The 27,326-nt window shown below is 48.8% G+C and overlaps 1 protein-coding gene across 4 annotated transcripts in view; it reads left to right on the top strand.

The window, feature by feature from the left end:
* The window catches only part of SPTBN1 (spectrin beta, non-erythrocytic 1), a 194,132-nt gene that overhangs the window by 147,531 nt on the left and 19,275 nt on the right, over positions 1-27,326 (top strand). For all 4 annotated transcript variants that reach the window (XM_082426220.1, XM_082426221.1, XM_082426222.1 and 1 more), the window contains 17 exons: positions 1,164-1,281; positions 2,333-2,491; positions 3,164-3,466; positions 5,323-5,476; positions 6,173-7,043; positions 7,134-7,271; positions 8,100-8,856; positions 9,803-10,005; positions 14,914-15,004; positions 19,811-19,957; positions 21,117-21,380; positions 22,553-22,777; positions 23,408-23,497; positions 23,670-23,948; positions 24,619-24,749; positions 25,958-26,162; positions 26,550-26,924. In XM_082426220.1, the coding sequence (XP_082282346.1) occupies positions 1,164-1,281; positions 2,333-2,491; positions 3,164-3,466; positions 5,323-5,476; positions 6,173-7,043; positions 7,134-7,271; positions 8,100-8,856; positions 9,803-10,005; positions 14,914-15,004; positions 19,811-19,957; positions 21,117-21,380; positions 22,553-22,777; positions 23,408-23,497; positions 23,670-23,948; positions 24,619-24,749; positions 25,958-26,162; positions 26,550-26,924 (4,510 nt within the window). The remainder of the gene's footprint in view (positions 1-1,163; positions 1,282-2,332; positions 2,492-3,163; positions 3,467-5,322; positions 5,477-6,172; positions 7,044-7,133; positions 7,272-8,099; positions 8,857-9,802; positions 10,006-14,913; positions 15,005-19,810; positions 19,958-21,116; positions 21,381-22,552; positions 22,778-23,407; positions 23,498-23,669; positions 23,949-24,618; positions 24,750-25,957; positions 26,163-26,549; positions 26,925-27,326) is intronic.

Below are 27,326 nucleotides of genomic sequence, written 5' to 3'. Positions count from 1 at the left end.
CCAAATTATACCCTCTGTGAGCCCTTTCCAGCAGAAATGTGCCACTGGTACGTGTGATATGTGAGAGTCCCAAGAAACGGTGCAGGTCCCCAGTTCCTTATCCAAAGCTCTTGTGCCTAATGTGTTTCAGAATTCCATCGTTTCTGGATTTTAGAGAAGTAACAGGGTACATGCCAGGTGGTTCTGAGGCAGTTAACTCATATCAGGCCTCCTCACATATCTGTAGCAAAACATGTAATTATTCACATTGTGTGAATTAAAAAAACAATAGTTTCATATCCGTTCAGATCAGGTTTTGCTGCCCCCAGAAGTCTGATTTTTCACATATTTTAAAGATACGTAGTTGTCCAGTAAATGTTGTGGCCCTTATCTCTTGCTTATTATGACAAGAGTCATCCCTCCTTTTTCTGAAAACTTCACTCAGTTGTGAATTCCTGGCTGAGGTCTCCACAACCCATTGACAGTGACCCTAGGTGGGCGTCTGAAATGATCCTTGTTGAATGCATTCAGCTGTGCTCTCCGAATGAAGCCAGTTCATCGTCCAGGGCTTGGGGTCTAAATCTTGATTGAGTTGATTAACAAAAGAGTAGCATTCTGTGCCCCTGACTGTAAATCTCAGCAACAACAACGAACCACAAGAAAAACCCCACAGTTTGGCACATACTGAGGTCTTCAGTACCCAAAAACTAACCCACTGCTCTAACACGCACGCGTTTCACATAAAAGTCAGACTGGAGATAAATGCCTTTTAAAATTGTGAGGCTGCAAGAAGTGTGTTTATTTATTTATTTATTTATTGACTGTGTTGGTTCTTCGTTTCTGTGTGAGGGCTTTCTCCAATTGTGGCAAGCGGGGGCCACTCTTCATCGCGGTGCGCAGGCCTCTCACTGTCGCGGCCTCTCGTCGCGGAGCACAGCTCCAGACGCACAGGCTCAGTAGTTGTGGCGCACGGGCTTAGTTGCTCCGCGGTATGTGGGATCTTCCCGGACCAGGGCTCGAACCCGTGTCCCCTGCATCGGCAGGCAGACTCTCAACCACTGCGCCACCAGGGAAGCCCCGAAGTGTGTTTTTTTATTTTATTTTTTTCTCTAGAAGCAGATGCGTTTTTCCTTTTGAAAGAACAAAATATAGTATAATGTTTATGGCTGGTTTTCTCTGCTTAGATTTACTGAGAAGGGGAACTTGGAAGTCCTGCTTTTCACTATTCAGAGCAAGATGAGGGCCAATAACCAGAAGGTCTACATGCCCCGGGAGGGGAAACTCATCTCTGACATTAACAAGGTAAAAACGATCCGTCTGGCCTCCTTCGTGGGCCCTGTCCTCCTGTGTGGGTGCCAGCCTCCTGTAGGTTTTCAGGTTCTATCAGTGGGTCTTGATTGCTAAGAGATCTTGAAAGGCTTCCTTCCTGGCCTGCCGAGTTGATAAGCGGCAGTCATTGCTCACGTAGTGCTGAGGGTCAAGGGAGTGCTTGTGGTGGTTTGGGGGCAGGTGGCTGGCGGTGTGTGTGTGTGTGTGTGTGTTAGATTTTATCAAACCAGGTTCAGCCTGCTTACCTTGTCACTCAGATACATAATCAGTTTACCTGTCATTTGTCCCAGGCAATTGGCTCAAACATCTTTAAATTGCAAAAGGGAGAATTCAAAACCTTATTTCATGTATCTGGAATCCCTAGAGGTTAGAGCTTAGGATTTTGACTCCTTCCGTCAGAGAAGCTGTCAAAAAATTTGTTTCCATGCCTGTTATATCTGCAATTATAGAATTTCATGGTGGGCATTATTTCCAAGCAGAAATCTGAAAAATCTAGAACTGTGGTCAGTTGTACACATTTAGATTCTTTTAAGTGGAATTTTTTTTTTAATGTGAAGTAAGATATATTTCATAGGAATGAATTTAATTGGTGAGTATTTTGGAAAAAAAATACTCAGATATGTGAATTAAAAATAAGTGACTTCAGAGTGGGGTGAATGAGAGATTCATAGTATGATTTCTTAGAAGATGTCATTTATCTTTTTTACATCAGAGCTGTTGAAGATAACTTTGCTTCCTCTCAATTAAAGTTAAGGTCTTTGTAACTTAGCTACATTGCTCCATATCTACACTGTTTTGTTTCCCAGATGTGACATAGGATCTTTAGATTTAGATAGGGGAGAGTGTTCCCATGGGGCTCAACTGAGAGAAAATGATTTTTTTCCCAAGGCTTAAGAGTCAGTGAGGTTGGGAATGGGATTTCCCTTTCAAGTTCTCAGGTCTTTTTGAGAAGCACTGGCTGTTAACTGCAGCCTAGGATTGTTCCTTGAACGTAGCAGGAAACTGTTCTCTTTCATCTCTGTAGGCCTGGGAAAGACTGGAAAAAGCGGAACACGAGCGAGAACTGGCCCTGCGGAACGAGCTCATAAGACAGGAGAAACTGGAACAGCTTGCCCGCAGATTTGACCGCAAGGCAGCTATGAGGGAGACCTGGCTGAGCGAGAACCAGCGTCTGGTGTCCCAGGTCCTGCTCTAGAACAGTGTTCAAGAAAACTGCTCCCGGGGTCCGCTAGAACCTAGACCACGCTCAGGAGCCTTAGGACAGCTGTTTGTCAACATCCAGTGTCCTGCAGCAGCTGACAAGTCATCTCACCCACTTCCCATGAAGAGGATGTTTATAATTTCTAATATATTTTCTCTTCTATTTATCTGACTTTTTATAGATCTGGAAGTAGTTCAAACAAAGTTTGTTTAGAGCCAGTGAGTGTGTGTGAACCGTTCATATTTAAAAATTTGTCTCCTTCTCCCAGTCTTTGGCCTTCAAGGCAGCTAGACTGGCCATGAAATAAGTAAGTGGCTTCTTTTCTTCTTGGCTTAACCAAAGCCATCGCCTGCTCCAGTCTCGTAAGTCGGGTGCTACCTATGTGCTGCACCCCTCTGTAAAGTGAGAAGTTGCCGGTTTGCTTTGGGGGCAGCATTTGAGCCCAAGCACAGTTCTAAGGGCCCCCAGGAAGGCGGAGACCAGTGGGGGTCGGGACTCGGGAGTCAGTGTTTGGCTTTGGGACACCCTCCCCCCGCGCCCCGCCAAGATTAAGGGGTGTGCCCAGGACTCCACCTCCGTTTTCTGTTTCTTTGTTCCAAATTGGATGGCTTTTGAATTTTGTGCTTCTTTTCTTTTTGTTCCCTTTTCTCTTAGGACAACTTTGGATTTGACCTTCCTGCCGTCGAGGCTGCCACAAAGAAGCACGAGGCCATTGAGACGGACATTGCCGCGTACGAGGAGCGCGTGCAGGCCGTGGTGGCCGTGGCCAGGGAGCTGGAAGCAGAGAACTACCACGACATCAAGCGCATCGCGGCGAGGAAGGACAACGTCATCCGGCTCTGGGAGTACCTGCTGGAGCTGCTCAGGGCCCGGCGGCAGCGCCTCGAGATGAACCTGGGGCTGCAGAAGATATTCCAGGAAATGCTCTACATTATGGACTGGATGGATGAAATGAAGGTAAAACGTGCCAGCATGGAGGCCAGAGCCCATCCAGTCAGGCCTCTCTCGTCTGGGACCCGCCCACTAACCCCCCAACACACAGCCATGCCCCTGGTCTGATCGCCCACTTACAGCCAGAGAAGGGCCATGTCACCCACGGGAAGGTTGTTAGCTCACAAGTTAAATGAGACGTGAAGTGAGAAGAAGTTGTGACAAAGGTCAGTTCCGTAGCTGGAGGGCTGCCGCTGTGACTCAGGTCTAATTTAGGTTATATCCCCTGGTAGGGGGTCAATCAAATTGTGGTCTTCTGTGGTTTTAACTTTTTAGAGTTGGGGCTGCCTTTCCGTCTCGTTGGTCTATGTGTGAGTGGCTCTTCTTTGGGGAGAGGCCAGGCGGGTGGTACGGAAGAGTAGTAGGCAGTGTGGACAGAACGCATCCCGGGAACCAGGCAGCCAGCGTTCAGATGGTGAGCGCCAGAGCTTCCCGATCTCCTTGAGCCTCCTTCCTTCACCTGTAAGCAGAGAGCTTACTTACCATCTGCCTCATCTACCTCATCCGGTTATAGCGAGAATTAAGCGCAAGATATGTGTATGTATCACAGGACGGCGCGCTGGTTGGAGAGGGCTGCCAGTGCCGATTTGTGCCTCCCCTTCCTTTACTGACAGCTCTGGGCATGGTGTTCCCAGCTTTCCCCCCAGCCCAGGAAGAGACCTGCCGTTGTGCCGTAGTCCTGTGCCTGTCTGTGTCCTCTGATGCAAGCCTCTTATGAAAGCTCATCCGTGTCAAGCAGTTCTCCAGCTGGCAGGCCTTTAGCCACATAGCTAGGACAGAACAGGGCAGATTTCAGGCCGTACCGTGAAGCCTCCTTTATCTCAACATGCTGTGTTCCCCAGCTTGACCTCATGCGAGGGGTTTCCTTCCTGGGATGTAAGCCCTTGTCTTTTGCTTACCTCTTGAACTGTTCCTGGCAGGGGGAGCAAGGTCTCTTCATACCATGAGTTTTCCCTCTTACTGTCCCAGGTTTATGATGTTCTCATGTATGGTCTGTCTTGACCTCTTAAAATAGAAATGTTCATAAAATCTAGCAGAGATGTGCTTTTCATTTTAGAATTCGTCATGCACTTTATAATTCAGATTGGGCCAGAGACGTCCTCATAAGTAAGAATGAAGTAGAAATTCCATCTGGAGAGGATGTGTGATGAGAGCCCCAAATTGGGCTGATGGAAAAAATGAAAGAAAATATTAGTGGGTCCAAACTTAAACCAGAGATGTTCCTCGGGACCTCCTAAGCGTGACAGTCACCTGACCCTGTTAGAGATTTGGTTAGAGATGTGGTTTGTAAGCTTTTCAACTAGGTGTTTCTCCCGTTGATTGTGTAAGTATCGCAGAGGTGTACCAATGAGCTTGCAGGTGAGGAGAGCATCCAGTTAAGGGGTCAGCAACTTCTAGGAGACTTCTTTAAACTTTGACATGAAACAGCTCTGTTACCTTTATCTTATCTTCTTGAATGGTTGTTATTGCAGGCACTTCCTTCTTGGAGGCTCAGTTTATATTTCATACTGGTTCCTCCTCTCTTCTTTTTTTTTTTTTTTTCTTTCTTTTTTCTTTTTTCTATTCTTTACTTTTTAGTATAGGTTTGACTTCTTATTCCAAGGTAGATGGTCCTTAGTTTATAATGTCTCTCCTGCTACAGGCTTTTGGGTTTGTTTTGCTCTGGTTTGCATGCCATCATCTTCCCCTAAAGATATGGGGAGGATGGCTGGCTGGAGGGAGGGTGCAGCTTGGTTGCTGGCTCCCATCCCATCCAAAGATTATGAGACGCTGACGTCAAGCTTGTATTCATGGATGTCTTTTTTGTTGCCTCTTGCGCGCAGGTGCTATTATTGTCTCAAGACTATGGCAAACACTTGCTCGGCGTGGAAGACCTGTTACAGAAGCACGCCCTGGTTGAAGCGGACATTGGCATCCAGGCAGAGCGGGTGAGAGGTGTCAATGCCTCCGCCCAGAAGTTTGCAACAGACGGGGAAGGTAAAGACAGACCGTTCGAGACGTTACCCCCTCGTCACCAGAAGTCCATCTCCAGAGATGTAGATGGGTTATGTGTGGCAGTGGGACCTTTAAAGTTACCTTGCTATTGTGGGTTCCCAGTGGGCCGTGTCGTGGGTATAATGAGATGCAGTAGGGTGGCCTTCCATTACGTTTTAACTGTCTTGCTATTCTGAAATGGACCTGTCTTTTCCTTCAGTACTCGAGTGCTGCTTAGTTTTTAGTGGCTTGATGTTGGCCACTGAAATCTGCCAGACCACACTCTGCACACCGATAGCCTGGTGTGTCTCTCAGACACCTCATGGCTTTCACACCTGGCTGTGCATATCTTTGTTTAAAGGATGTTTGGAAGGATTTGGTTTTGTTCTGTTTTAGAAACAATTAAATGCAGCTGCCTTCTTTCTTACAATTTACCTGCTTTTTTGGTTCCTAAGCGATCAAAAAAAAATAATGCTTGGGGCAAAAAAAAAAAAAAAAAAAGAAAGCAGTTATCCTTTCCTCTCCCCCCTCATCCAGTCAAGATCCTAGAAGGTGCTCCATTGCCCCATAACATGGCCCTGCACTTAGCGTAAACTGGTGATCTAGGAGGGAGAGCGGGGGTGTAGCCGACTGCCTGCAAACGCGCAGGAGCCTGTGCTGCCGCTGTCACACCCACGTGCCTGCCTTGGCGTTAAACAGATTACAAGCCCTGCGACCCCCAGGTGATCCGAGACCGCGTGGCCCACATGGAGTTCTGTTACCAAGAGCTTTGCCAGCTGGCGGCCGAGCGCCGGGCCCGCCTGGAAGAGTCCCGTCGCCTCTGGAAGTTCTTCTGGGAGATGGCCGAGGAGGAAGGCTGGATCCGGGAGAAGGAGAAGATCCTGTCCTCCGACGACTATGGCAAGGACCTCACCAGCGTCGTGCGGCTGCTCAGCAAGCACCGGGCGTTCGAGGACGAGATGAGTGGCCGCAGCGGCCACTTCGAGCAGGCCATCAAGGAGGGCGAAGACATGATTGCCGAGGAGCACTTCGGGTCGGAGAAGATCCGGGAGCGGATCGCCTACATTCGCGAGCAGTGGGCCCACCTGGAGCAGCTCTCGGCCATCCGCAAGAAGCGCCTGGAGGAGGCCTCGCTGCTGCATCAGTTCCAGGCGGACGCCGACGACATCGACGCCTGGATGCTGGACATCCTCAAGATCGTCTCCAGCAGCGACGTGGGCCACGACGAGTACTCCACCCAGTCCCTGGTCAAGAAGCACAAGGACGTGGCAGAGGAGATCGCCAACTACCGGCCCACCATCGACTCGCTGCACGAGCAGGCCGGCGCCCTCCCCCAGGAGCACGCCGAATCTCCCGACGTGCAGGGCCGACTGGCAGGCATCGAGGAGCGCTACAAGGAGGTGGCCGAGCTGACGCGGCTGCGGAAGCAGGCGCTGCAGGACACCCTGGCCCTGTACAAGATGTTCAGCGAGGCCGACGCCTGCGAGCTCTGGATCGACGAGAAGGAGCAGTGGCTCAACAACATGCAGATCCCAGAGAAGCTGGAGGACCTGGAGGTCATCCAGCACAGGTGAGCGGCTGCTGCGGGGACACCAGCCCGCCCGCCCCTCGCAGCCGAGGTGACCGAGCAGGTGACCCCCTTGTTGAATTGCCTCTGCAGATTCGAGAGCCTAGAACCAGAGATGAACAACCAGGCTTCCCGGGTGGCGGTGGTGAACCAGATCGCTCGACAGCTGATGCACAGCGGCCACCCGAGTGAGAAGGAGATCAAGGCCCAGCAGGACAAGCTCAACACGAGGTAAGCGTGAGACAGGCGGCGGGCCGGCTCCCTGTGTGCCGGGCCGGGATGGCGAGGTCACCTGCTGAGCCTCGCGGTCAGGAATTTCCTGCACAGGGTCACTGACACTGTGGTGCTGACGTCATGATGTCGGCATCTGCCTTTCGACATACCCTGGTTTTTCAAGAAGTGTCTCTGTGGGGAGGGGGGTGGGCGACATCGTTCGGGGCAGCCCCTCCTGATGTGGGAAGCGAGGGCCTGGGTGTGAGACCTGTGCCCAGCGTGGTGGATCACGGCATCAAGGCGGCACCTGTCCTGTGTCTTTTAAAATGATTTCTGGAACAGGGAGGGTTTTAGCATGTTTGAGACGTAATTGGTGGATGAAAGTCCTAATTATCAAGGTGGACCTTTGTCCCGGTCTTATCTTTCTGTTGAATAAATACATTTGAGTAGGTCGTGGTGGCAAGCTGGCCTTGGTTCTGAAGGCTTTGGGTGTGGGAAACGTTCATTAGGTGTAGCTTGGAGATGAGTAAAATGTGCATTGCAGACATGAATTAAGTGACTCTTTGGGGGACAGATGTGTTGTCACTGCTGACTTTGCAGCTCCTTTGACAAGTCCCCCCTCTTGTCAGGCTCTTTCCCGATTAGATTATAGTGTGTCTCTGAGCTGTTTCGATGGTGATATTTGGTGTCCATATACTGAGGGAGATGATTTTCCAAAGCGCACGTAGTCAAAGCAGAGTTGGAGGGGGAGCTGCAGCTTCGACCGTCACTGTTAATTTCCTTGTCCAGCCGTGAGCTTCCGGCCTCTCTCCCACTCTGCTCTCTCCTCCGCCCCTGCACCCACAGGTGGAGTCAGTTCAGGGAGCTGGTGGACCGGAAGAAGGACGCTCTCCTCTCCGCCCTGAGCATCCAGAACTACCACCTCGAGTGCAACGAAACCAAGTCCTGGATTCGGGAGAAGACCAAGGTCATTGAGTCCACCCAGGACCTGGGCAACGACCTGGCGGGAGTCATGGCCCTGCAGCGCAAGCTGACCGGCATGGAGCGGGACCTGGTGGCCATCGAGGCAAAGCTGAGCGACCTGCAGAAGGAGGCCGAGAAGCTGGAGTCCGAGCACCCCGACCAGGCCCAGGCCATCCTGTCTCGGCTGGCCGAGATCAGCGACGTGTGGGAGGAGATGAAGACCACGCTCAAGAACCGCGAGGCCTCCTTGGGAGAGGCCAGCAAGCTGCAGCAGTTCCTGCGGGACCTGGACGACTTCCAGTCCTGGCTCTCCAGGACCCAGACGGCCATCGCCTCAGAGGACATGCCCAACACCCTGACCGAGGCCGAGAAGCTCCTCACGCAGCACGAGAACATCAAAAACGAGATCGACAACTACGAGGAGGACTACCAGAAGATGAGGGACATGGGTGAGATGGTCACCCAGGGCCAGACCGACGCCCAGTACATGTTCTTGCGGCAGCGGCTGCAGGCCCTGGACACTGGGTGGAATGAGCTCCACAAGATGTGGGAGAACAGGCAGAACCTTCTCTCCCAGTCCCACGCCTACCAGCAGTTCCTGCGGGACACCAAGCAGGCCGAAGCCTTCCTTAACAACCAGGTAACGTCCCTCCTTGCCTTGGCTTCCTTCCTGTCGGGGCAGGCCCTGGCTGCCGTTGGAAGCGTTTCTGCTGGGGCTGCTGGTTTAAACCTCACCTGTGGGAAATGAGAAGAATGATGGAAAGACATTTGTTTTTTTCCTGACATCTAAGGCACTGAAACCCATCACAACGTAGGGGATAGAGTTGAAGATTTCCACAGGGGCTATCTTGTCTTGCAAAGTACAGTTCCACTGCAGTTACGGTCGAGGACCTCTTAGTGTGTTCATAGTACGTATGTCCTCATAGCAGTTCATTAAATTAGCGACATTCTGAGAGGTGTTAATTCAACCTAAAAAGTATTGGGTTGGCCAAAAAGTTCGGGTTTTTCCGTAAGTTTATGGAAAAATCCAAACGAACTTTTTGGCCAACCCAATATTTTAAGGGATTTTTTTTTTTTTCTTTTTTTTTTTTTCTGAATGGTTCTGTCTTTGTTGCTCTAGAAAGGTCAGGGACTTGACCCAATGACCCAAGGACATTAGAGATTAGAGAAAGAGAAAGAGCTAAGGATGGTCACCAACATTGTGGTTGATAATCCCTCTTAAAAGATTGGGTTTGAACAGTCTGTTGCTGTCACCTTATGGGCACATGAGTGGACCCTTGTGGCTGATGCACAAACCTTTGTTCACTTCCCTCACTCTCTTTGGGAAAAAAATAAGAGCATTTAACCACTTAGGGAAATTTAGTCACTTGCGGTGTCCCACTGGGATTTTTTTTCCCGCCCAACTTTTTGTGTTATCTGACTCCATAGATAATTTCATATAAGTGTGACGAAGCAATTGTTGCAAAGTATGTTGCGTGGAAATGCAGGATGTAGGAAAGAGTGCTTTTTTGTTGTTGTTCTGAAAGCAAGTTGTATTTCATGGTTTCTCATCCTGCTCTGATTTTGTTTTTCCCATTTTAAATAAGGAGTATGTTTTGGCCCATACTGAAATGCCCACCACCTTGGAAGGAGCTGAAGCAGCTATTAAAAAACAAGAGGACTTTATGACCACCATGGACGCCAACGAGGAGAAGATCAATGCGGTCGTGGAGACGGGCCGGAGGCTGGTGAGCGATGGGAACATCAGTTCGGACCGCATCCAGGAGAAGGTGGACTCTATCGATGACAGGTGCGGCATCCTGAGGTTCTCAAGGGAGTCATGCACCCTGGGGCTGTCAAACGTCTGAATCACTGGCCAACGTCTTTGGGGCTGTGGGTATAAATTCCCCCAGTGGGCAGGATGTGGGCACCTAGCAAAATTTAATCTACAATAGAAAGAAAGCCTGAGACGCCAGACTAATTCTTAACCAAAGACTTAGGAGAGCCAGAGTGCTGAGTAGCGGTGGGGTGTGAGCCTTGCCCTGTGAGAGGTGACACATAGCGTGTCACCCAGTGGGACCCCGAAAGCCAGACGCGTCCGCAGCCAAGCCCACATTCACCTTCATCCACACAAGGCTCCTCTGAGGCCTTTCAGGAGGGGACAGGGAGGAAGGGCAAAGTTGGCTTGTCCTGAGTACCTGGCAGAGGCAAAGGTGAACACCATCAGGCCTTTCTTGGAAAATTGGCTTGGGTAATGCTGTAATAGGATCTTTCTCATAATAAGAAATAAGACTCTTTTCCTCCTTTTCTGCCAAGGCCTCTCCAAGATTAGATGCTCTTGTTTTATTTTTATTTATTTATTTATTTATTTGCAGTTCCAAAAGACTTTTCTCCCTGGCCAGTGTTCTCTGTTAGACCCTCACCCCTGACTCCTAACTCTGCCTTGGTTATTACTGAAGTAAGAGGTCTGGGCAGATCTGGTTTGGAAGCACAACCTGAGCGGGCCCTGGCTTGGTTCTGGACTGGCCACTTCTCTCTGGGTGTGGCCCATCTGGGTCGGTCACTAGCCTCCGCTCCAGCTGATCTTCTCCGGTGCCAGTGAGCCCTGGGCCAGATTTAAGGGCTTGTTGTGAGACTGATGTCATCGAGAAACAACCTCTTCCTCAAGGGTCCTCTGGCCTTCAAGTGCAGCGAAGAGGAAGAACTTCTTGCTGAGAGCGTTTCTACTTACCTTCTTACCATGTCTGAGAGGGTCTCCTGGGACCCTGGGCCAGATGAACATTTTACAGTGTGCAGTGGAGAGGGGAATTGCTCTTGCCCTGTAAAGATTGAGCTCCTGGCTTTAACCAGTCTGTCCTTTGCACTGATTCAGATCCTAAACCATATGCTCTCAGGGTGGTACTATGGAATAGGGTGTAAGGTATATTAATTATAATTTTGTATCTGTTGCTTTTAAAACAGCTTCGAAAAAGAAAAAGAAAAAAATCCCTCCACCAAGCCCTTCTTCAGTGAGTGTGAGAAGCAAGGATTGGGCAAGACAGGCTTAACCTGGAGGAGAAAGGATTTCTTTTAAATCTCGTGTTGTTTTGTAAACATGATACACCATGTTCTTCCATGTTAGGTGCACACAGCTGGTCTCCTGAAGGCAGGCCGGGCCACTGGGGACACTTGTGTTCAGGCAGGCGTGCGGCTGCAGCTTCCTCAGTGTGTTCATCCGTCCCCTGATGCTGCAGCTGCAAGGGCTTGTTGGAAGCAGTTGACTCTGTCAAGACCGGAGGCTCCTGGGTGTGAGAGAATGCTTCAGCAGCTCTCAAGTGCTGGCTTAACCTTCCTTTTGTCCTTGAGTGAGAGCCTGGGCCCACGGGGTTCCAAGGCCTCCTGGGGATTTCCGTTGTTAAAAAAGCATTGGGAAGAAGATTCCCTACTATCCATAAGCATAAGAGAGATGGGAGGGGGATGGGGCTTTCCAGTGATCTGCCCTCAGGAGGACTACATTTTCTTATTTTCCTCAGCACGTGTTAACCGAATTCTGGTTTCACTTTAATATCCCCGGAGGCCTCAAGATCTGAAACTTGACCCCAGAGGACACTGGTCTGTTATAAAAAAAAGTACACAAATCTGAGTTCCAGGTGGTGTCAGGGCGCAAGCTAAGTAAATATCTAACTCTTCGGATCTGATCCCCATCCAGAAACATTCTGACGTTCCCGTGAAGCTATTTTTGTAGAAAGCAAAATCATCATAACCTGCTTACGTTCCGGAAATCTCATCGATTACCACTGAAGTTTGTTGAGAAGAAGTACTAGAACAGAGACACTGACTCTTAACAGATGTGGGTGGGGCGTGAGTGTCCTTTAAAGGGCTTGTGACTGGGTGGAAAGGAGCCTGCTGTCCAAGCCTGCTCAGGGGGGTGTGAACGGGTGAGCTTCCTGGCTCAGAGGGAAATTCCAGCCCCAGTGCAGTCCTGGGAGAAAAGGAAAAGTGCCCAGTTTCATAAAGCCAGACCCGATCTCACGTGGGAAAAAAAGCTTAAAAATCACCAACCCACTTTACTTAGGTACCTGTGGTTCTTTATTTTCCGTAAGAAACACAGTTAAGCCCAATACCTGCCTCATGTGGTGAGGAGCTTTTGAGTCTCATTATAGGGGTCGGTGGTGAGAGATGGAAAGAAAGCAAGAGATTTAACCTTGCCCCAAAGAGCGCTCTTAGGAGTGTGGAAAGCTACGGCCAGGTTTAAGAAGGCCCTTCCCTATAACTAAATCCGCGCTCACCCCTTGAAAGACCTTCCCAAGTTTCACTTCCCGTGAATACCATTGGTGACCACCAGTGCACAGTTAAGCCACGCTCACTCCTCTCGAGGGTTTTCTGAAGCAGCAGCCGTCTCAGCTGCCTGTGTAGCTGTTTTCCGTTCCGCAGAGCACATCACTCAGAGGCCATCCTCATGCCCTCCTGATCTGTGTTGTTTGGACATGAGGCCTTAAATCACCATTTGGCCTTTCCCTCCTTCATGCACCCACCGAAAAAGAGGAAAATTGTCCAGGCAGAAGTCTACTGGGCACGTGTGAGTCTTGATTATATAAGAGAGACATTCAAGATTCCGTCCGGTGGTATTTCTCTCTTAGTAAATTTTCTCAGTGTTTGAAGTTATTTTTACTCCTGTTATTTCTACGGGCTTCAAAGTTGCACGTCCTGGTTTAACTGCCCGTGTCTCTGATAACTCCTTGCCATCGTAGCATTTTTGTGTGACGCTGGGGAAAGGGAATGGGAACTTTCATTCAAGGCCTTTGGCTAAAGGCAGGACTCTTGCATTTTGTGACTTCACTCCAACTCAAATTACCTTCCTCCTGAAGGTTTGCTTTATTTGCTTTCTTTCTCTTAAACCCCCCTACAAATAGTGACTGGAATTTGAGGGTTGGGAACTTGAAGAACTTTTCTTGACATTCCTTCCCCACCCACATTTTTCGATGACTAATTCCTTTAGTCCGAAATCACTAACAATCTTTAAAAAACATTTTTAAAAAATTTTTGATCTTTGAGAAAGGATAGCAATGAAGTAAAGGGGCTTTGGCCTTTATTTTTTATTATAAAAGCTACAATGTTAAAAATTCGGAGGGGAGGTGGAAACTACTACTTTTTAATCTCATCCTTAGCACATGCCATTTTAGTTTTTGCTTTTCCAGTTTGTGCCTTGGAGTTTTGTATCATTGGCTGTGCATAAACTCTTTTCATTTAGCATTATATGAGAAGTACTTTTCTATTGTTGCATTTTGCCTAAGTGGTATAAACATATTAAGACCCCTTTTCCTGAAGGTATGAAACCCCTTTCAACTAAAAAAAAAAAAGTCATCCTATATATCAAGTAATTCCCTGACAGTATTATTTCCATTCATGTTATTGCTGTGTTCTGTAGCCGCCGGTACCTGTAGGAACAGAGGGCGTTTCCCTTTGGTCCCCAGGCAAGATGGTAGCTACATTGCTGCCCCTGTCCCTTGTTGCCAGCAGCCACTGCAGGCCTGTGTGACACATGCATCACTGTAAGGTCTTTCTTGCTCTTGAAGAAGGTTCTTTAAAAGCCAGTTGGCATGAGGTGCTCCCTGAGCTGCCCTTTCTTGGTGTTGTAGAGAATCAGAGGTCATGTTCTTCTTCCTCCCTGCCAGGGGGGCGAGCAGGGCTGGTGGAGAAACCTTGCCCAGGCACTGCAGCAAGAAATTGCTTTGGGAATTGGAATGAAAAACCTAACCTCCCCATTTGCACTCTTCCTTTGCCCTTCTTCGTACCCTTCGCTTCGGCTGGCTGGCGCTTGGGTTCCTTGGGAATATGGGGGAGCTGTGTTAGGGTGATGCTTCTTGATTCTCAGTGTGGTGCAGCTCTGCCCCATGGCAGTAGAACCACGTGAAGGTAGCCCTTTCCATGGCACTCATGGCACTCACAGCGTTCACATAGCTCTCCTTCACAGTCTGGTGGAGAAGCCCCTGGGCGGCGCGTAAAGGAGGCTTGCAGGGGAGTTCTGGCACCCCCAGCAGCGTGTGCCAAGAAGCCCTGTGCCCAGCTTCCGGGCTGGGGAGCGAGCACTCCACGTCCCTTGTTGTTCCCCGAGTTCAGCAGCTCCTTCCAGTTCTTTTAAGTTTTTCCGTTAAGGTTTTGTGCTTTAACTTCTTTAAACCTTGGTGACCCTTATCTATTAATGAAGAGTGGGATTGAGTTAGGTGTGTGATGTCACAGGTCTAAAAATTTTCATTCTTGGTTTATTGTTGATTTGGGTGAGTTTTTCTCCTGACGAGAATCTTATTATCAGGGAAGGTTCCTTTAAGCCAGTTACATGGTTTTATGCATTTTCTTAGCCATGTACATGGCCTGTCACCCAGGTATGAGTTTCTTAAAGATCAATTACATATTCTCGCATAGTTCCTAAAATGGAGACCCTTACTCAGCACATGCTCAGGGTTTTTCTCCCCTAACACCAGATTTGTGAAGCTCTTTTGCCTGCATCCTGGCCTGTTGTGTGGCTGGGACAGGTGTGATGGTCTGTTGTACCGTGGCTTACTCATTTGGAGGATGCTAAACTCTCTTGGTTATCTTGTCTCCTTGACATGATTGAGAACTGTAGGCAAACTGTTTCCAGCATATATTGAGACCCAGGAAAGAAGCCGAGTTGTAAATTCTGCATTTCAAGATTCCCTACTTCCTCTTTTTAAAATTATTTTTCTTATCTTTGTAACAGACATAGGAAGAATCGTGAGGCAGCCAGTGAGCTGCTGATGAGACTGAAGGACAACAGGGATCTTCAGAAATTCCTGCAAGATTGTCAGGAGGTGCGTCTCCTTTTAACCCCTCCTTTCCTCTCTTCTCACAAGAGCCGCCGAGCATTTGGCATAAGAGCCCTTGGAATTATAAAATTAACTGAGGCCAGAAATTCATATCACGTATATAATTGGCAGGTGGGGCAGTGTCAGTTCTCCAGCCTATAAGCTACCACTCAGAGTAACCAGATTATTACAATCTAGAATATTGTAGTCTAGAACTGTGCTGTCCAATACAGTAGACACTAGCTACGTGTGGCTGTCTCATTTTAAATCAAATGAAATTAAGAGTGTAGTTCCTCCATCATACTCGCTGTATTTTAAGTGCTCGGTAGCCAGCTGTGATTCGTGGCTGCCATATCACATGGACAATGCAGATGTAGAACATTTCCATCGTCAAAGACAGTGATATTCTCATTCTCAAGTATTCCGTAACCTAAAAGCATCTAATATTATATTTTAAACTATTTACAATAACGCACATTTAATAGTACAGAAGGAAAGAACTAAAAGGAACTGCAGTTGGCTACCCAGGTAAGAAGAAAGATTTTAAAAAATACAAACTGACTTTCTTATTCACTGAAGACCTTGAAATATCCATCTTTCAGGCTCCTCAGGTGTCTGTCTGATATGCCAAGAGCAGTAATCCTGATTTCAAGCTCTTGAGTTTTAGCATGTGGTATTAATCTGATGATTCTCAAACTATTTCATGCTCCCCTGATACATGCATAAACAAACAGGGGAAACTAAAGTTAGCCAGAAAAATGCAATCTCTCTGCAAGCTAGTTGGAAAAAAGCATCTAGCTGACTTCACATGTGTGAGATCACGAGCACATCGTATTTCACTGTCTGCCAGAGAACCGCAGTGAGACCCGGTCCTCTCTGGTTTATTAGACTTAAATCCCACTGGAGGCAGAAATGGGATGAAGAATATCCAAGTGAAGCTGCAGGGACCTTGGGGACGGGGAGTTTGAGGGGTGGGGAGAGGATCAAGGTCATGTGCTAAAAATATGACTGGACTCATCACGAATCCCTCACATGCAAACTTATAGCTGTGTGTTAAAAGAAATGTGGCTCTAATAACAGCTGAGTCAGAGAGACGGTGACAGAAGCGATCCTTCATGTCCATTAAACTGCTGTCTTACTGTGAATCTTAAAATATGCTCTAGTAGCTAAACCTTGAGAAGGGAAGAAAGCCCCTCAACTATGTGGCTTAGGGTCTGCTGGCTTTCAGGGCCACACTGATGGATCTAGGTCTCTCGGGGTTTGCCTGGAGCCAGACAGGCTGAGGACAGGAGTGCCTCTTCAAGTGACACCTGAGCATTAATAACCCATTTGAATAGGATGCTCATTTAAAGAGGCATTCACGTCCCCAGACAAGGCATAGGGAAGAGTAACGGGCTCCAAGGTTAGCTGTGTAGAGTTGCATGATGTGCTGCAGTGAATACCAAGTGGCCCTTTAGCAATGGAGGGAGTGAAAGTTGTCAGGAGATTTTTGCAGCCTGGGCTGTGCCTTCCCCAGATCGAAGGTCCCTGAAGTACCTTGATGTTTCCCTTGAAGCACCACCAGTGACTTGTTCTAACCTCAAGACATATTGGAAGTGCTGTGCTGGGGAAATCAGTGGGATTCCATACCCTTGCTTAAAGGACAAGTTACTGAGATTGAAATTCATTGACCTGAACATGGCGAAACCTGGACTAAATTTGGGAAAAAGAATGCCAGGAAATGAGCAGGAAGTGAGAGGTCGGAGGAACCTTTGAGAGAAGCTCAGTTGAAATTTCCAGCCCCCGATTTTCCATTTACATACGTGTGGATTCGAAAATAGAAATGTGTGGGAAAAGTAAGCAGATAAAACGATAGTCCTTCCCAGTTGAATCACAGGAAATAGTTTTAGTAGATTTTTAGATCTTTGTTAACGCTTGTTCCAAATTAGCATCCTTAGTTACAAGGAGTTCCCTCCTTAACACACACCAGTGACTGTTAGGCACGCCCAGAGGGCTCAGCCCTGCACGATTTCCCCTCGAAGTATGCACAAAGGTTTTGACTGGGCTTTTTTGTCCTGGAGATGATTCGCAGGTCTCTTTGTGACTGCTCGGCTAAGTCTCCCTGGTTTATCTTTCTCTCCTTGAACCTCATTAAGAGTTAGCACAACCATAGGATCTGCTGGGGGTACCACATCAGCATATATAGTTTCCACATAGTGACGGAATTTAGGTCAGGTTTGGGGCTCCAAAACCCTCAGTGTAGCAGTACAAGCAAAGGGGTGATATTATTATTAAGAGATAACTATTCTTTGACTATAAACTTTCCATCATTCAGCCTCATTAAAATACACCCCTTTTAAGCCAGAACCTCCGAGAATGGAGCTTGTGTGTGGACCAGCCCAGCATTTGAAAACCTATCTATTATTGTGCTGGTGGATTTTTACAGAGCACCCAGAGGTCAGACTTAATACCATTGCTGGCTGTTGGTATTGTTCAAGGTCTAGAGAATCCAGGTTGTCTGGCTGTCATGCTCCCTTCCTCGTGGGTTAGAGGCTAGAGGGGGCTGGGTTGTGAAATCTGCCGTCATTGCTAACCCCCCACAAACACTTCCTGGACGGGGAAATTTATCGCAGCGGTGCCGTGGGAATGAGCAGGGCCCACCTAGTCCCAGTTATAGATAGCGATACAAAGAGCATCATAATTTTTGTACTGTTATTGTGATATCCTGAAAAATGAATGATTTAAAAGGTACTGCTTTTCTGTTTTATTCCCTCCCACCATGCCTCCTGTTTTCTGAAATTGATTTCTTTTTTCCCCAGGAGGACAGTATAACTAGACGTGGTGGCACAGGGGTAGCGAGTTCAGTGCTTTGCTTTGAGCTTAATTCAGTGATCAAAGCATTTTTTCCTATCCTTTTCCAATCTGCACAGTGTTCTGTTCTGCAGAGAATGAGTATATTCTTAAATGACCTTTGTAAATGCCCACAAATAATAACTGTGGTTCTGATTCCAGAATGCTGATGGAGGGTTGATAAGCTAGCAAGTTCCGTAACTCCATTTCATTGTGCTGCATTGCATGCTGCTTTATCTGTAGGATGATGTGTTCAGCAAAGAGCAGATTTGTTTATAAGCCTCTGATTTTTATGTAGCTCTTTTTTAAAAAATCTCTCTTGGGTAGCTGTTTATGAATAGCGCAAATACGTGAATGTCCTTTGCACTTTGGATAAATGCCTTTTATTGTGTTTAGTGTGTGTGTACAGAGTACAAGGGAAAGTTTTACCATTTGGTTTCCTTTTAACCTCTTTTCTCCTTAGATTGAATGGCCATAGCATTTTAGATCTTAGTTACTCAGGTAACTGGAAGGAAGATAGGTAATGCTTTTAAAGTAGGAAATTTAGTGTCTCGGCTGTTGTGTAACAAATCTATGCTCCTTGCTTACAAAGGGCTTTATGAGATTTACTGGGTTTTTTTCTCTTAATAAAGCGTGACATAAAAGATCTCACTACCTTTTGCTTTTAACCCCACTCCCTCCTGTGCGGTGGGTGAGTATCCTGAGGAAAGTAGGGATGGCGCCTGGGGGTTCACCCGTGTGCAGAGCCGGGGTGCTCCCATGACCCGCATCACCCTCCTTGACATCATTTTCAAAGAACAGACTTTGTATTATGGAAGCAAATTTATGGGGAAGGCTTTCCTAGCAGCAGCCCAGGGTGCAAGTGAATGGCCTCGGAATTGTTGATTCTGTAAAGCGTTTCTGTTGGTTTTATGCACCATTTCTAAACCTCTGGTGATGGGACCATGAAGCAGTTTGGGTGCAGATTCGTTGTGGCAGCAACTGGTGTAAGAGTGGCTTCTTGTGGTCACATTAGGAGAAAGGGCACAGCCCCTGAAGACGTTTGCTTCTGGTTCCAGGCTGATCCCGCGTTTGTTTGCGTATCTTTCGCCTGAGCAAACAAAAGCTCTTCCTGGTTAGTGCTGGTGTGACCAACTACAGGCAGGCAGTGAGGAGCCAGGCAAATCAGGATGAAATCCAGCAAGAGAAGTGTGTCCAGGAGCCAGGTTGGGCTGACTCCCGCCCCAGGCGTCTCAGATCTGTCTGTCAGTGGCTGGCAGGCTCTGTGAAGAGGCTTCCTAGAGTTCAGATCCAAGCAAGACATGTTGGGTCTCAGAATCAAGTCCTGTGAAGTGTTCTTGGTCTGAATGGAAGGTTCTTTACAGACAGAGGCTATAGAAGAAACGGCGAAGGTGACTCAGACTTGAAGGGAGCATTGAGAGGGCATCGTTGCTGCCTTACCCCTATAGTGAGCAAGTTACTTATGCTTTTTGGCATCCCCATAGATAGGCCTGTGAAGGAAAAGGGAGGGATAAAAGAGTAGGGGCTTTGGTTTTTTTTAAATAAAAGAACTAAAAGAGTAAAAAGATTACCGAACAGAGTAGAAGACACTTAATCGTGATTAACATGGTATAGCTGGCACGGCTATTTGAAGGAGAAAGAAGGTTGTGACTTAGCCTGGTTAGGGCAGAATTTTAAACACAAGCCTTTGGGGGAAAAGCTGGTTAAGGGTGCCAAGCAGCTTGAAAGCTCGCTCGGGGCACTTTTGTACTCCTGGATTTAATGTTAGATACATAGTTGGGAGCAAGGCTCCAGTACAGCGTCCAGACAGTGGAGATAACCTGCTGTGACGGGTCAGAGTTGTAAAGTGAACGTTTGGCTGTCTTTTGACATGGAAACATGGAGTGTGTGTAGTACGACATAATGGCTCTTTCCGGGCACAAGAGAGGCTGATGTCTGTGATCACAATCTCTGAAACCTTCCTGATTTTTTTTTCTTTCCTAGCTGTCTCTCTGGATCAATGAAAAGATGCTTACAGCCCAGGACATGTCTTATGATGAAGCCAGAAATCTGCACAGTAAATGGTTAAAACATCAAGCCTTTATGGCAGAACTCGCATCCAACAAAGAATGGCTTGACAAAATTGAGAAGGTGAGTTAAGATGTTTGATGGGGCTCCGTCATTGTGGCCGTGGTGAGTAAACGAACTGGGTGGAAATGAGCTCCTTTGTATTTAGCACGTTTTCCAGCATATTTGAGTCATATCCGACCACATACAGAAGTTACACAGCCGGGAGCAGTCCCACCTCCACCTACCAACTCCTGACTTCAACCCAGCAGAAGGGAGAAAAGCAGAAACCCAACCAGGTGGCACAAAATGCCTGCTTTGTCTTTTTTTTTTTTTAATTTATTTACTTATTTATTTATTTATGGCTGTGTTGGGTCTTCGTTTCTGTGCGAGGGCTTTCTCTAGTTGCGGCAAGTGGGGGCCACTCTTCATCGCGGTGCGCAGGCCTCTCACTATCGCGGCCTCTCTTGTTGCGGAGCACAAGCTCCAGACGCGCAGGCTCAGTAGTTGTGGCTCACGGGCCCAGTCGCTCCGCGGCATGTGGGATCTTCCCAGACCAGGGCTCGAACCCGTGTCCCCTGCACTGGCAGGCAGATTCTCAACCACTGCACCACCAGGGAAGCCCTGCTTTGTCTTTTGATGACTACTAGGAGTTGAGTTTCTGTTGTGTGTCTCATCTGCTGCATCTGATGGACCGCAAACCCCTGGGGCGGCATCCTCACTCTGCTGATCATGTTATGTGTGCTGGACTGTGACAGAGACTGAGCGGATCCACAGAACTTAGAAATATTATATATTTTAAATAATCTGAAATGTGTTGCTTCGGCACAGGGAGGTTCTCTGCAGCACAATAGAACATGAATGTGACATTCCCCACCCACCCTTCTCTTCCTTCACACTCTATATTGTTTCAAACTCTTAACAGTTAAAATAATGTATTATGGTCTCTTGGGGGTGATGTGGAGGGGATGGAGTTTTAGGTTATTGGCATTAAGTGTCCCTAAGCCCCAGAAATCACTTGGTGCTCCACGCCTGTGAAAACCACAGTAGGCCAGGCCATTGTCAGTTTTGTTGAGCAGTTAACTCTACGTGGAAAGGCTGCGTGTGCGTGTGTGTGTGTGTGTGTGTGTGTGTGTGTGTGTGTGTGTTGAATGAATAGGAAACTCACAGATCAAATATCTCAGGTTTGTTTTTCACAGTGACACCTATTCTCCTGCAAACTGCATGTATGTGTGTTTTCCAGGAAGGAATGCAGCTCATTTCAGAAAAGCCAGAGACGGAAGCCGTGGTGAAGGAGAAACTCACAGGTTTACATAAAATGTGGGAAGTCCTTGAGTCTACCACACAGACCAAGGCCCAGCGGCTCTTCGATGCAAACAGAGCTGAACTCTTCACCCAGAGCTGTGCAGATCTGGACAAATGGCTGCACGGCCTGGAGAGTCAGATTCAATCTGACGACTATGGCAAAGACCTCACCAGTGTCAACATCCTGCTGAAAAAGCAACAGGCAAGTGGCTGTTTCCCTGCCGTGGTCCTGATAGTCTTAACTCGCCCACCGTGTTCTCAGACATCCCCTTGGTGTGGGAAGGGATTTTAACCCCAGCACAGCGGGCTCTGACAGCATCGTGGGACATTTCCAGAATCAACTGGAAAGACACAGTAGCAGTGTTGGGTGTCCATGCATGGAAATATTCTTTCATTATCATCTTGGTTGATGGATAGTATCACCACTTAACAGTTGAGTAAATATTAATTTCATTTAGTCCGCAATTTACATGAAGGAAAGTTATCGTGTTTGCATACTTCGCTGTATAACGTCTAGATATGTGATAGTTACCTGAGTTGTTCGGGGCACTTTATAAATAATAAAAGAAATTTGGGGTTTTTTGCATCACAGTTAAAGCCCTTCTAAGGGCCAATGAATTTACTCTGAATTGAGGAGGAAACAGCTCTGGTGAGGTTGAGCAAGCAAGTTGGTGGCAGAACCTGGCAGGAGCTCCCTGGGCCAGGTTTGCAGTGCGTGGCCGAGTCCTCCCCTGCCTAAGGAAAGAGTCAGTCTATTCTCAGACGCCAGCGCCTTGTCTCTAAGCCGGCAGTGTGTGGGCTTCCCAGGGTGGTCTTTCCTGAGTGAGAGACCCTCTGCTTCTGCTTTTGCTCGTGTTCCTCATGTAAATACACAGTTAGGATGTTTTTAGCCATTATCCAGTGTTTTAAAAAAGGATAATCAGCTTTCTGATTGAAGAAATCAAGAGAAGATGGTAACATTGGCTGTCCTTCTGGCCTAAAAGAACTGGAAGCAGAAGACCTGGCTCCTTCCTGGGGGTTAAACTGGTTTCCAACGTCGTTACGGCTTCTGAACAGGCAGATGAAGACTGGCCTTTCCCCATAATTAATTCTTGTTTCCCCTGTCATTTGCCTCCTAAGTTCCTGGATAAACTTGACTGTTGCTCCCAAGTTGAAAAAAATCTTTCTAGGGATTTTTTTTTGAAAGATCAGCTGACGAAGTGGAGAGCTAATTGCTGGTTCGCTGGCCATGCGGAACCATTTCTTGGGCTCTCCACTGTATCAGTGAATATTCTTGGGTCTTCCATTTTGGCCAGTGCCACAAGGGAACATTTTACAGCACCCTCCGTGTGTCCGTCGTCTCGGGTGTGAAGGTGGGTCTGTCTTCGCCCTCAGATGCTGGAGAATCAGATGGAGGTGCGGAAGAAGGAGATCGAAGAGCTCCAGAGCCAGGCGCAGGCCCTGAGCCAGGAGGGGAAGAGCACGGACGAGGTGGACAGCAGGCGCCTCACCGTGCAGACCAAGTTCACGGAGCTGCTGGAGCCCCTGAGCGAGAGGAAGCAGAACCTGCTGGCCTCCAAAGAGATCCATCAGTTCAACAGGGACGTGGAGGACGAGATCGTGAGTACTTCCCCGCCTGGCCAGCCTGGTGCCTGTGTTCTCACTTCTGGGCCTGACCCACCTCGGTCACGTCAGTGGGCTGAGCCATCCCAACCAACCCTGCTCAGTATATCCACACAAAATGTAACTCTGTTTTTCTGTCGGGTTTTCTAAAGATAACTCAAGGGTTTAATGCCCCTAGAACGGTAGTTTTAAAAACAATGAATGAGGACTCACGGAGAGTCCGGTATTGAGGATGAAGTGAGGTCTGGAAGACTGGCCCGTGCCCTGTATCAGAGAAGAAGGGCAGGCTCCCCAGGCCGCCCTTCCCAGTGGGATTCTTTTTCTTTTTCTAAATTTTATTAAAGTATAGTTGATTTATAACGTTGTGTTAATTTCCGCTGTACAGCAGAGTGACTCAGTTATACATGTATATGTCCTTTTTCATATTCCTTTCCATTACGGTTTATCACAGGATATTGAATATGGTTCACTGTGCTGTACAGTAGGACCTTGTTGTTTATCCCCCAGTGGGGTTGAACACACTTCCTCTCTCACGTTGGCCTCCCTGCTCTCCCCTCCTGCCCTCGTTTGCATCAAATATTTGTTCTTTTTGAGTGGCCCTGACCACCTGTTTACAATTCCTTCCAGTTGTGGGTTGGAGAGAGGATGCCTTTGGCAACTTCCACAGATCACGGCCACAACCTCCAGACCGTGCAGCTGTTAATAAAGAAAAATCAGGTAAGCGTGTCTGCTGGGGCTGGCTCCTCCTGGTAGATCGGCGCCACGCTACGAGGCGGTGAGCGGGAGAGCTCTGAGGGCTGGCGGTTCCTCCTCGGCCCCCGCGGCGCGGCGCAAGCAGCGAGCTGCCGCGGCTTAGCGAGCCTCCGGCGTGTGTGCCCTGCTCCCGCAGACCCTGCAGAAGGAGATCCAGGGGCACCAGCCCCGCATCGACGACGTCTTTGAGAGGAGCCAGAGCATTGTCACGGACAGCACCCTCAACGCCGAGGCCATCCGGCAGAGGCTGGCCGACCTGAAGCAGCTGTGGGGCCTCCTCATCGAGGAGACGGAGAAGCGGCACCGGCGGCTGGAGGAGGCGCACAAGGCCCAGCAGTACTACTTCGACGCGGCCGAGGCCGAGGCGTGGATGAGCGAGCAGGAGCTGTACATGATGTCCGAGGAGAAGGCCAAGGTGAGGCGGGGGGGGCCGAGCCCCCTCCCCCCGGCCCTGCCGCCGGAGAGCCTCAGACTCAGAGCCTGAGCTTGTGGGCCGTGGGGGCGACGTCCTCGTGAAACGTGTCGTTGCCGCCTTGGTCGTGGGGGCAGTGTGGTGCGTACCGGTGGCTGGAACCTGGCTCTTTGCCCCTCGACGCAGAATTTTCTTGTCTGAATCCCGGTATTGTCGTTAAGACTGGATTCATCATGCCCTCTGCTTTTTTAAATAGAAATTTGCCAAAATCTGTCTTTTACAGCATACTAGATGCTTTTGTTTTGAGACAATCTAGAAGTATTTGAAAGTATTCTCACCAGAATGCTGTTACCTACATCTGTTAGACCGTGGAGAGTGTTTCAGCCAGCCAGGATGCACTGGGTTTGCCTGGGCTTTACCTTATACTTCAGCGGGTCCCCGTCACCCTGCGTCATCCTCACGTCCGTCTTTCAGAGGCTCCCACGGGCCAGTCCACATTGATGCTCATGGAGCGCTCCGTGTTCCAGCGCCCATATCACACGTGTGGCTTTTTTCTTTCTGCCAAGTCTTCCTCCTGCCACACCACGCAGTCAGCCGGGCGCCCGTCTTCCGGGGGGTTTTGGGTCAGGGGCGGGGGCACGGCTGTGGTTGTGACGGCCCCCTCTCTAATCAGGATGAGCAGAGTGCCGTCTCCATGCTGAAGAAGCACCAGATTCTAGAACAAGCCGTGGAGGACTACGCGGAGACGGTGCATCAGCTCTCCAAGACCAGCCGGGCCCTGGTGGCCGACAGCCATCCTGAAAGGTGAGTGCCGTTCTGTGAAGGTGAGACTGGCCTGTCAGTTCCTCCCCAGTCAGGGCCTCTTGCTCGAGTAACTGGTAACGTAGATCTTTGGGAAGCATTTTTAAAACAGACCCAGTAGGCCTGTGCTGAACAAGAAGGGTGCACGGTTACATTACAGGAGCTCACTCTTGCGGGTTGATTATCTCCTGCTGGCCAAGCCCTATTGAGAAGATTATTGGTGTCATGCGTCAGAAGTACCGATTGACTTGCATGGATATACAGGTGATAAAAGCACCTACCCTTGGGTTTAAAAAGTCATCCAGTTTAGGAAAGTAATTACTAGTTTTAATAGAGCCATGGATAAGGATACTTGGACCTGTAAATTAAAAGGGCTGCCGGGAGAAGAAAATGATGCTGCCTCTGAACTCTCATACATTGAGTCTTGAGAATGCCTCAGGAATAAGAAAAAGGAGTGTGTGGTACTCCTGCCCTGTTACAGACCAGGCTTACACGCTCACTTCGGTGGCAGTCATTTTAGGCTTTCTCTGGAACTGCCTGTTACGGCTCAGGCAGACAAGAATCGGCTTTGTGCGTTAACCAAGGCAAGTTGGAGATGAGGTCAGTGGCTGGGTTGGTACAGGGGTTCCTTCAGGTGTTTGTGATCAGGACTCCCAGGAAAGTGGCCTTCCTCATCGCCCAAGGACAGGCATCAATAAGTCCTTGTCTGACTGCTTTCATGCTGGAAGACTGTCATTCTGGAAGAAGTTGGAGGGAGGGGGACGGATGCTGCACCGCCAGGACCCAGGAAATGGGAGCAGCAGGGCCCGCCCTCCTGGCAGAGAAGAGCATACAGCCCAGAGAAGGTCAAGGTGTGTGCAGACGGGGATGTTATCTGTCCCTTTGACAGCATGGCACCTGAGAACGGATCCTGGGTTAACTTCTAATGTCAGAGGAAATCCTGACATACGGAGCCAGCAGTGCAGAGTGTTTCGATTTCTCTCCCCTCCCTCTGTCATCACGGTCAGGATGGCCTTTGTCCTTGATTACTGTGTTTTGTTACACGTTGGCTCTTCATTACTTGAGGTCAAATTTCAGAGTTTTCTTTTTTAGGCTAAATAGGTTAACTTGAAGTTTCCTTTGAGAAATGTTGTAGAACGTGATCTCTTGGCATTTCTCCTCATTTACTGTCCCCCTGAAGAACATGTCCCCCTCATCTCGCCCCCCCGCAGTGAGCGCATCAGCATGCGGCAGTCCAAGGTGGACAAGCTGTATGCGGGCCTCAAGGACCTGGCGGAGGAGAGGAGGGGCAAGCTGGACGAGAGGCACCGGCTGTTCCAGCTCAACCGGGAGGTGGACGACCTGGAGCAGTGGATCGCCGAGAGGGAGGTGGTCGCAGGGTCGCACGAGCTGGGGCAGGACTACGAGCACGTCACGGCAAGTACCGCGGGGAGAGCCCGGGCGGTAGTGCGGCGCGCGCGGGCTGTGGAGGGCCCCTTGCGTGCCTTGTCTGCGAGCAGAGAACGCACCCCAGACTCGAGCCAAAGATGGCGGGGTTTCGTTTCAGTTTGACACTTTGATCACCGGGCGACTTGGGGATGGTTGAACCTCTCTGCTGCGTGCGCCCTGTCCTCCTCTGGTCAGAGGAGATGCAGCCCGTGCCTTACTCGGCGGCAGTGAGCAAGGAGGAAGCCTGATTGATATGAGACTTTGGAGCTGAGACTTGTTAAGTCAGGCATTTCTCTCCAAAGGACATTCGCGTGATCAAGAAATAAAGTGTTCACAGTAGTCTCACTGATTTCTTGGTGCTCATCCCTGTTTCAGATGCTACAAGAGCGATTCCGGGAATTCGCCCGGGACACAGGGAACATTGGGCAGGAGCGCGTGGACACGGTCAATCACATGGCAGATGAACTCATCAACTCTGGACACTCGGATGCCGCCACCATCGCCGAGTGGAAGGACGGGCTCAACGAAGCCTGGGCTGACCTCCTGGAGCTCATCGACACGAGGACACAGATCCTCGCCGCCTCCTATGAACTGCACAAGTTTTACCACGATGCCAAGGAGATCTTTGGGCGCATCCAGGACAAGCACAAGAAACTCCCCGAGGAGCTCGGGAGAGATCAGAACACAGTGGAGACCTTACAGAGAATGCACACCACGTTCGAGCACGACATCCAGGCTCTGGGCACTCAGGTGGGTGAGGCGCTGCGCAGCGGTGGTGGCAGGGGTTCTTTCCGTACAGCGTCTTTGTGCCTCTCTGAGCATCTCTCTCCATTCCTTGGCTCCTCCAAACATGCCTCAAAGAATTGCCCAAATTAAAGGGACATGCGTGTGCACACACACGTATTACACACATTGTTGTAACGCTCCATTTGGGAGAACTTACCAGTCCGTAACATTCTCAGTTTGCCACATTTTGCAGACACTGTTGGATGAACAGTGTTTATGATTAAAATAAACAACCCAGACACATACACAAACATTGACAAGTTTTAGGCCTTCTCAACAAGAATTGAATTACGTTGGCATATCCATCCAGAATAATTTCCAAAATGATACCTCATTATTTTCCGTCAAACAGAGTCTGAGTTATGT

This window comes from Balaenoptera physalus (assembly GCF_965194825.1).
Source record: "Balaenoptera physalus genome assembly, chromosome: 15".
NCBI lineage: Eukaryota > Metazoa > Chordata > Mammalia > Artiodactyla > Balaenopteridae > Balaenoptera > Balaenoptera physalus.
The sequence above is the reverse complement of the archived record's forward strand: the minus strand, read 5'-3'. Positions and strand labels throughout refer to the sequence as shown.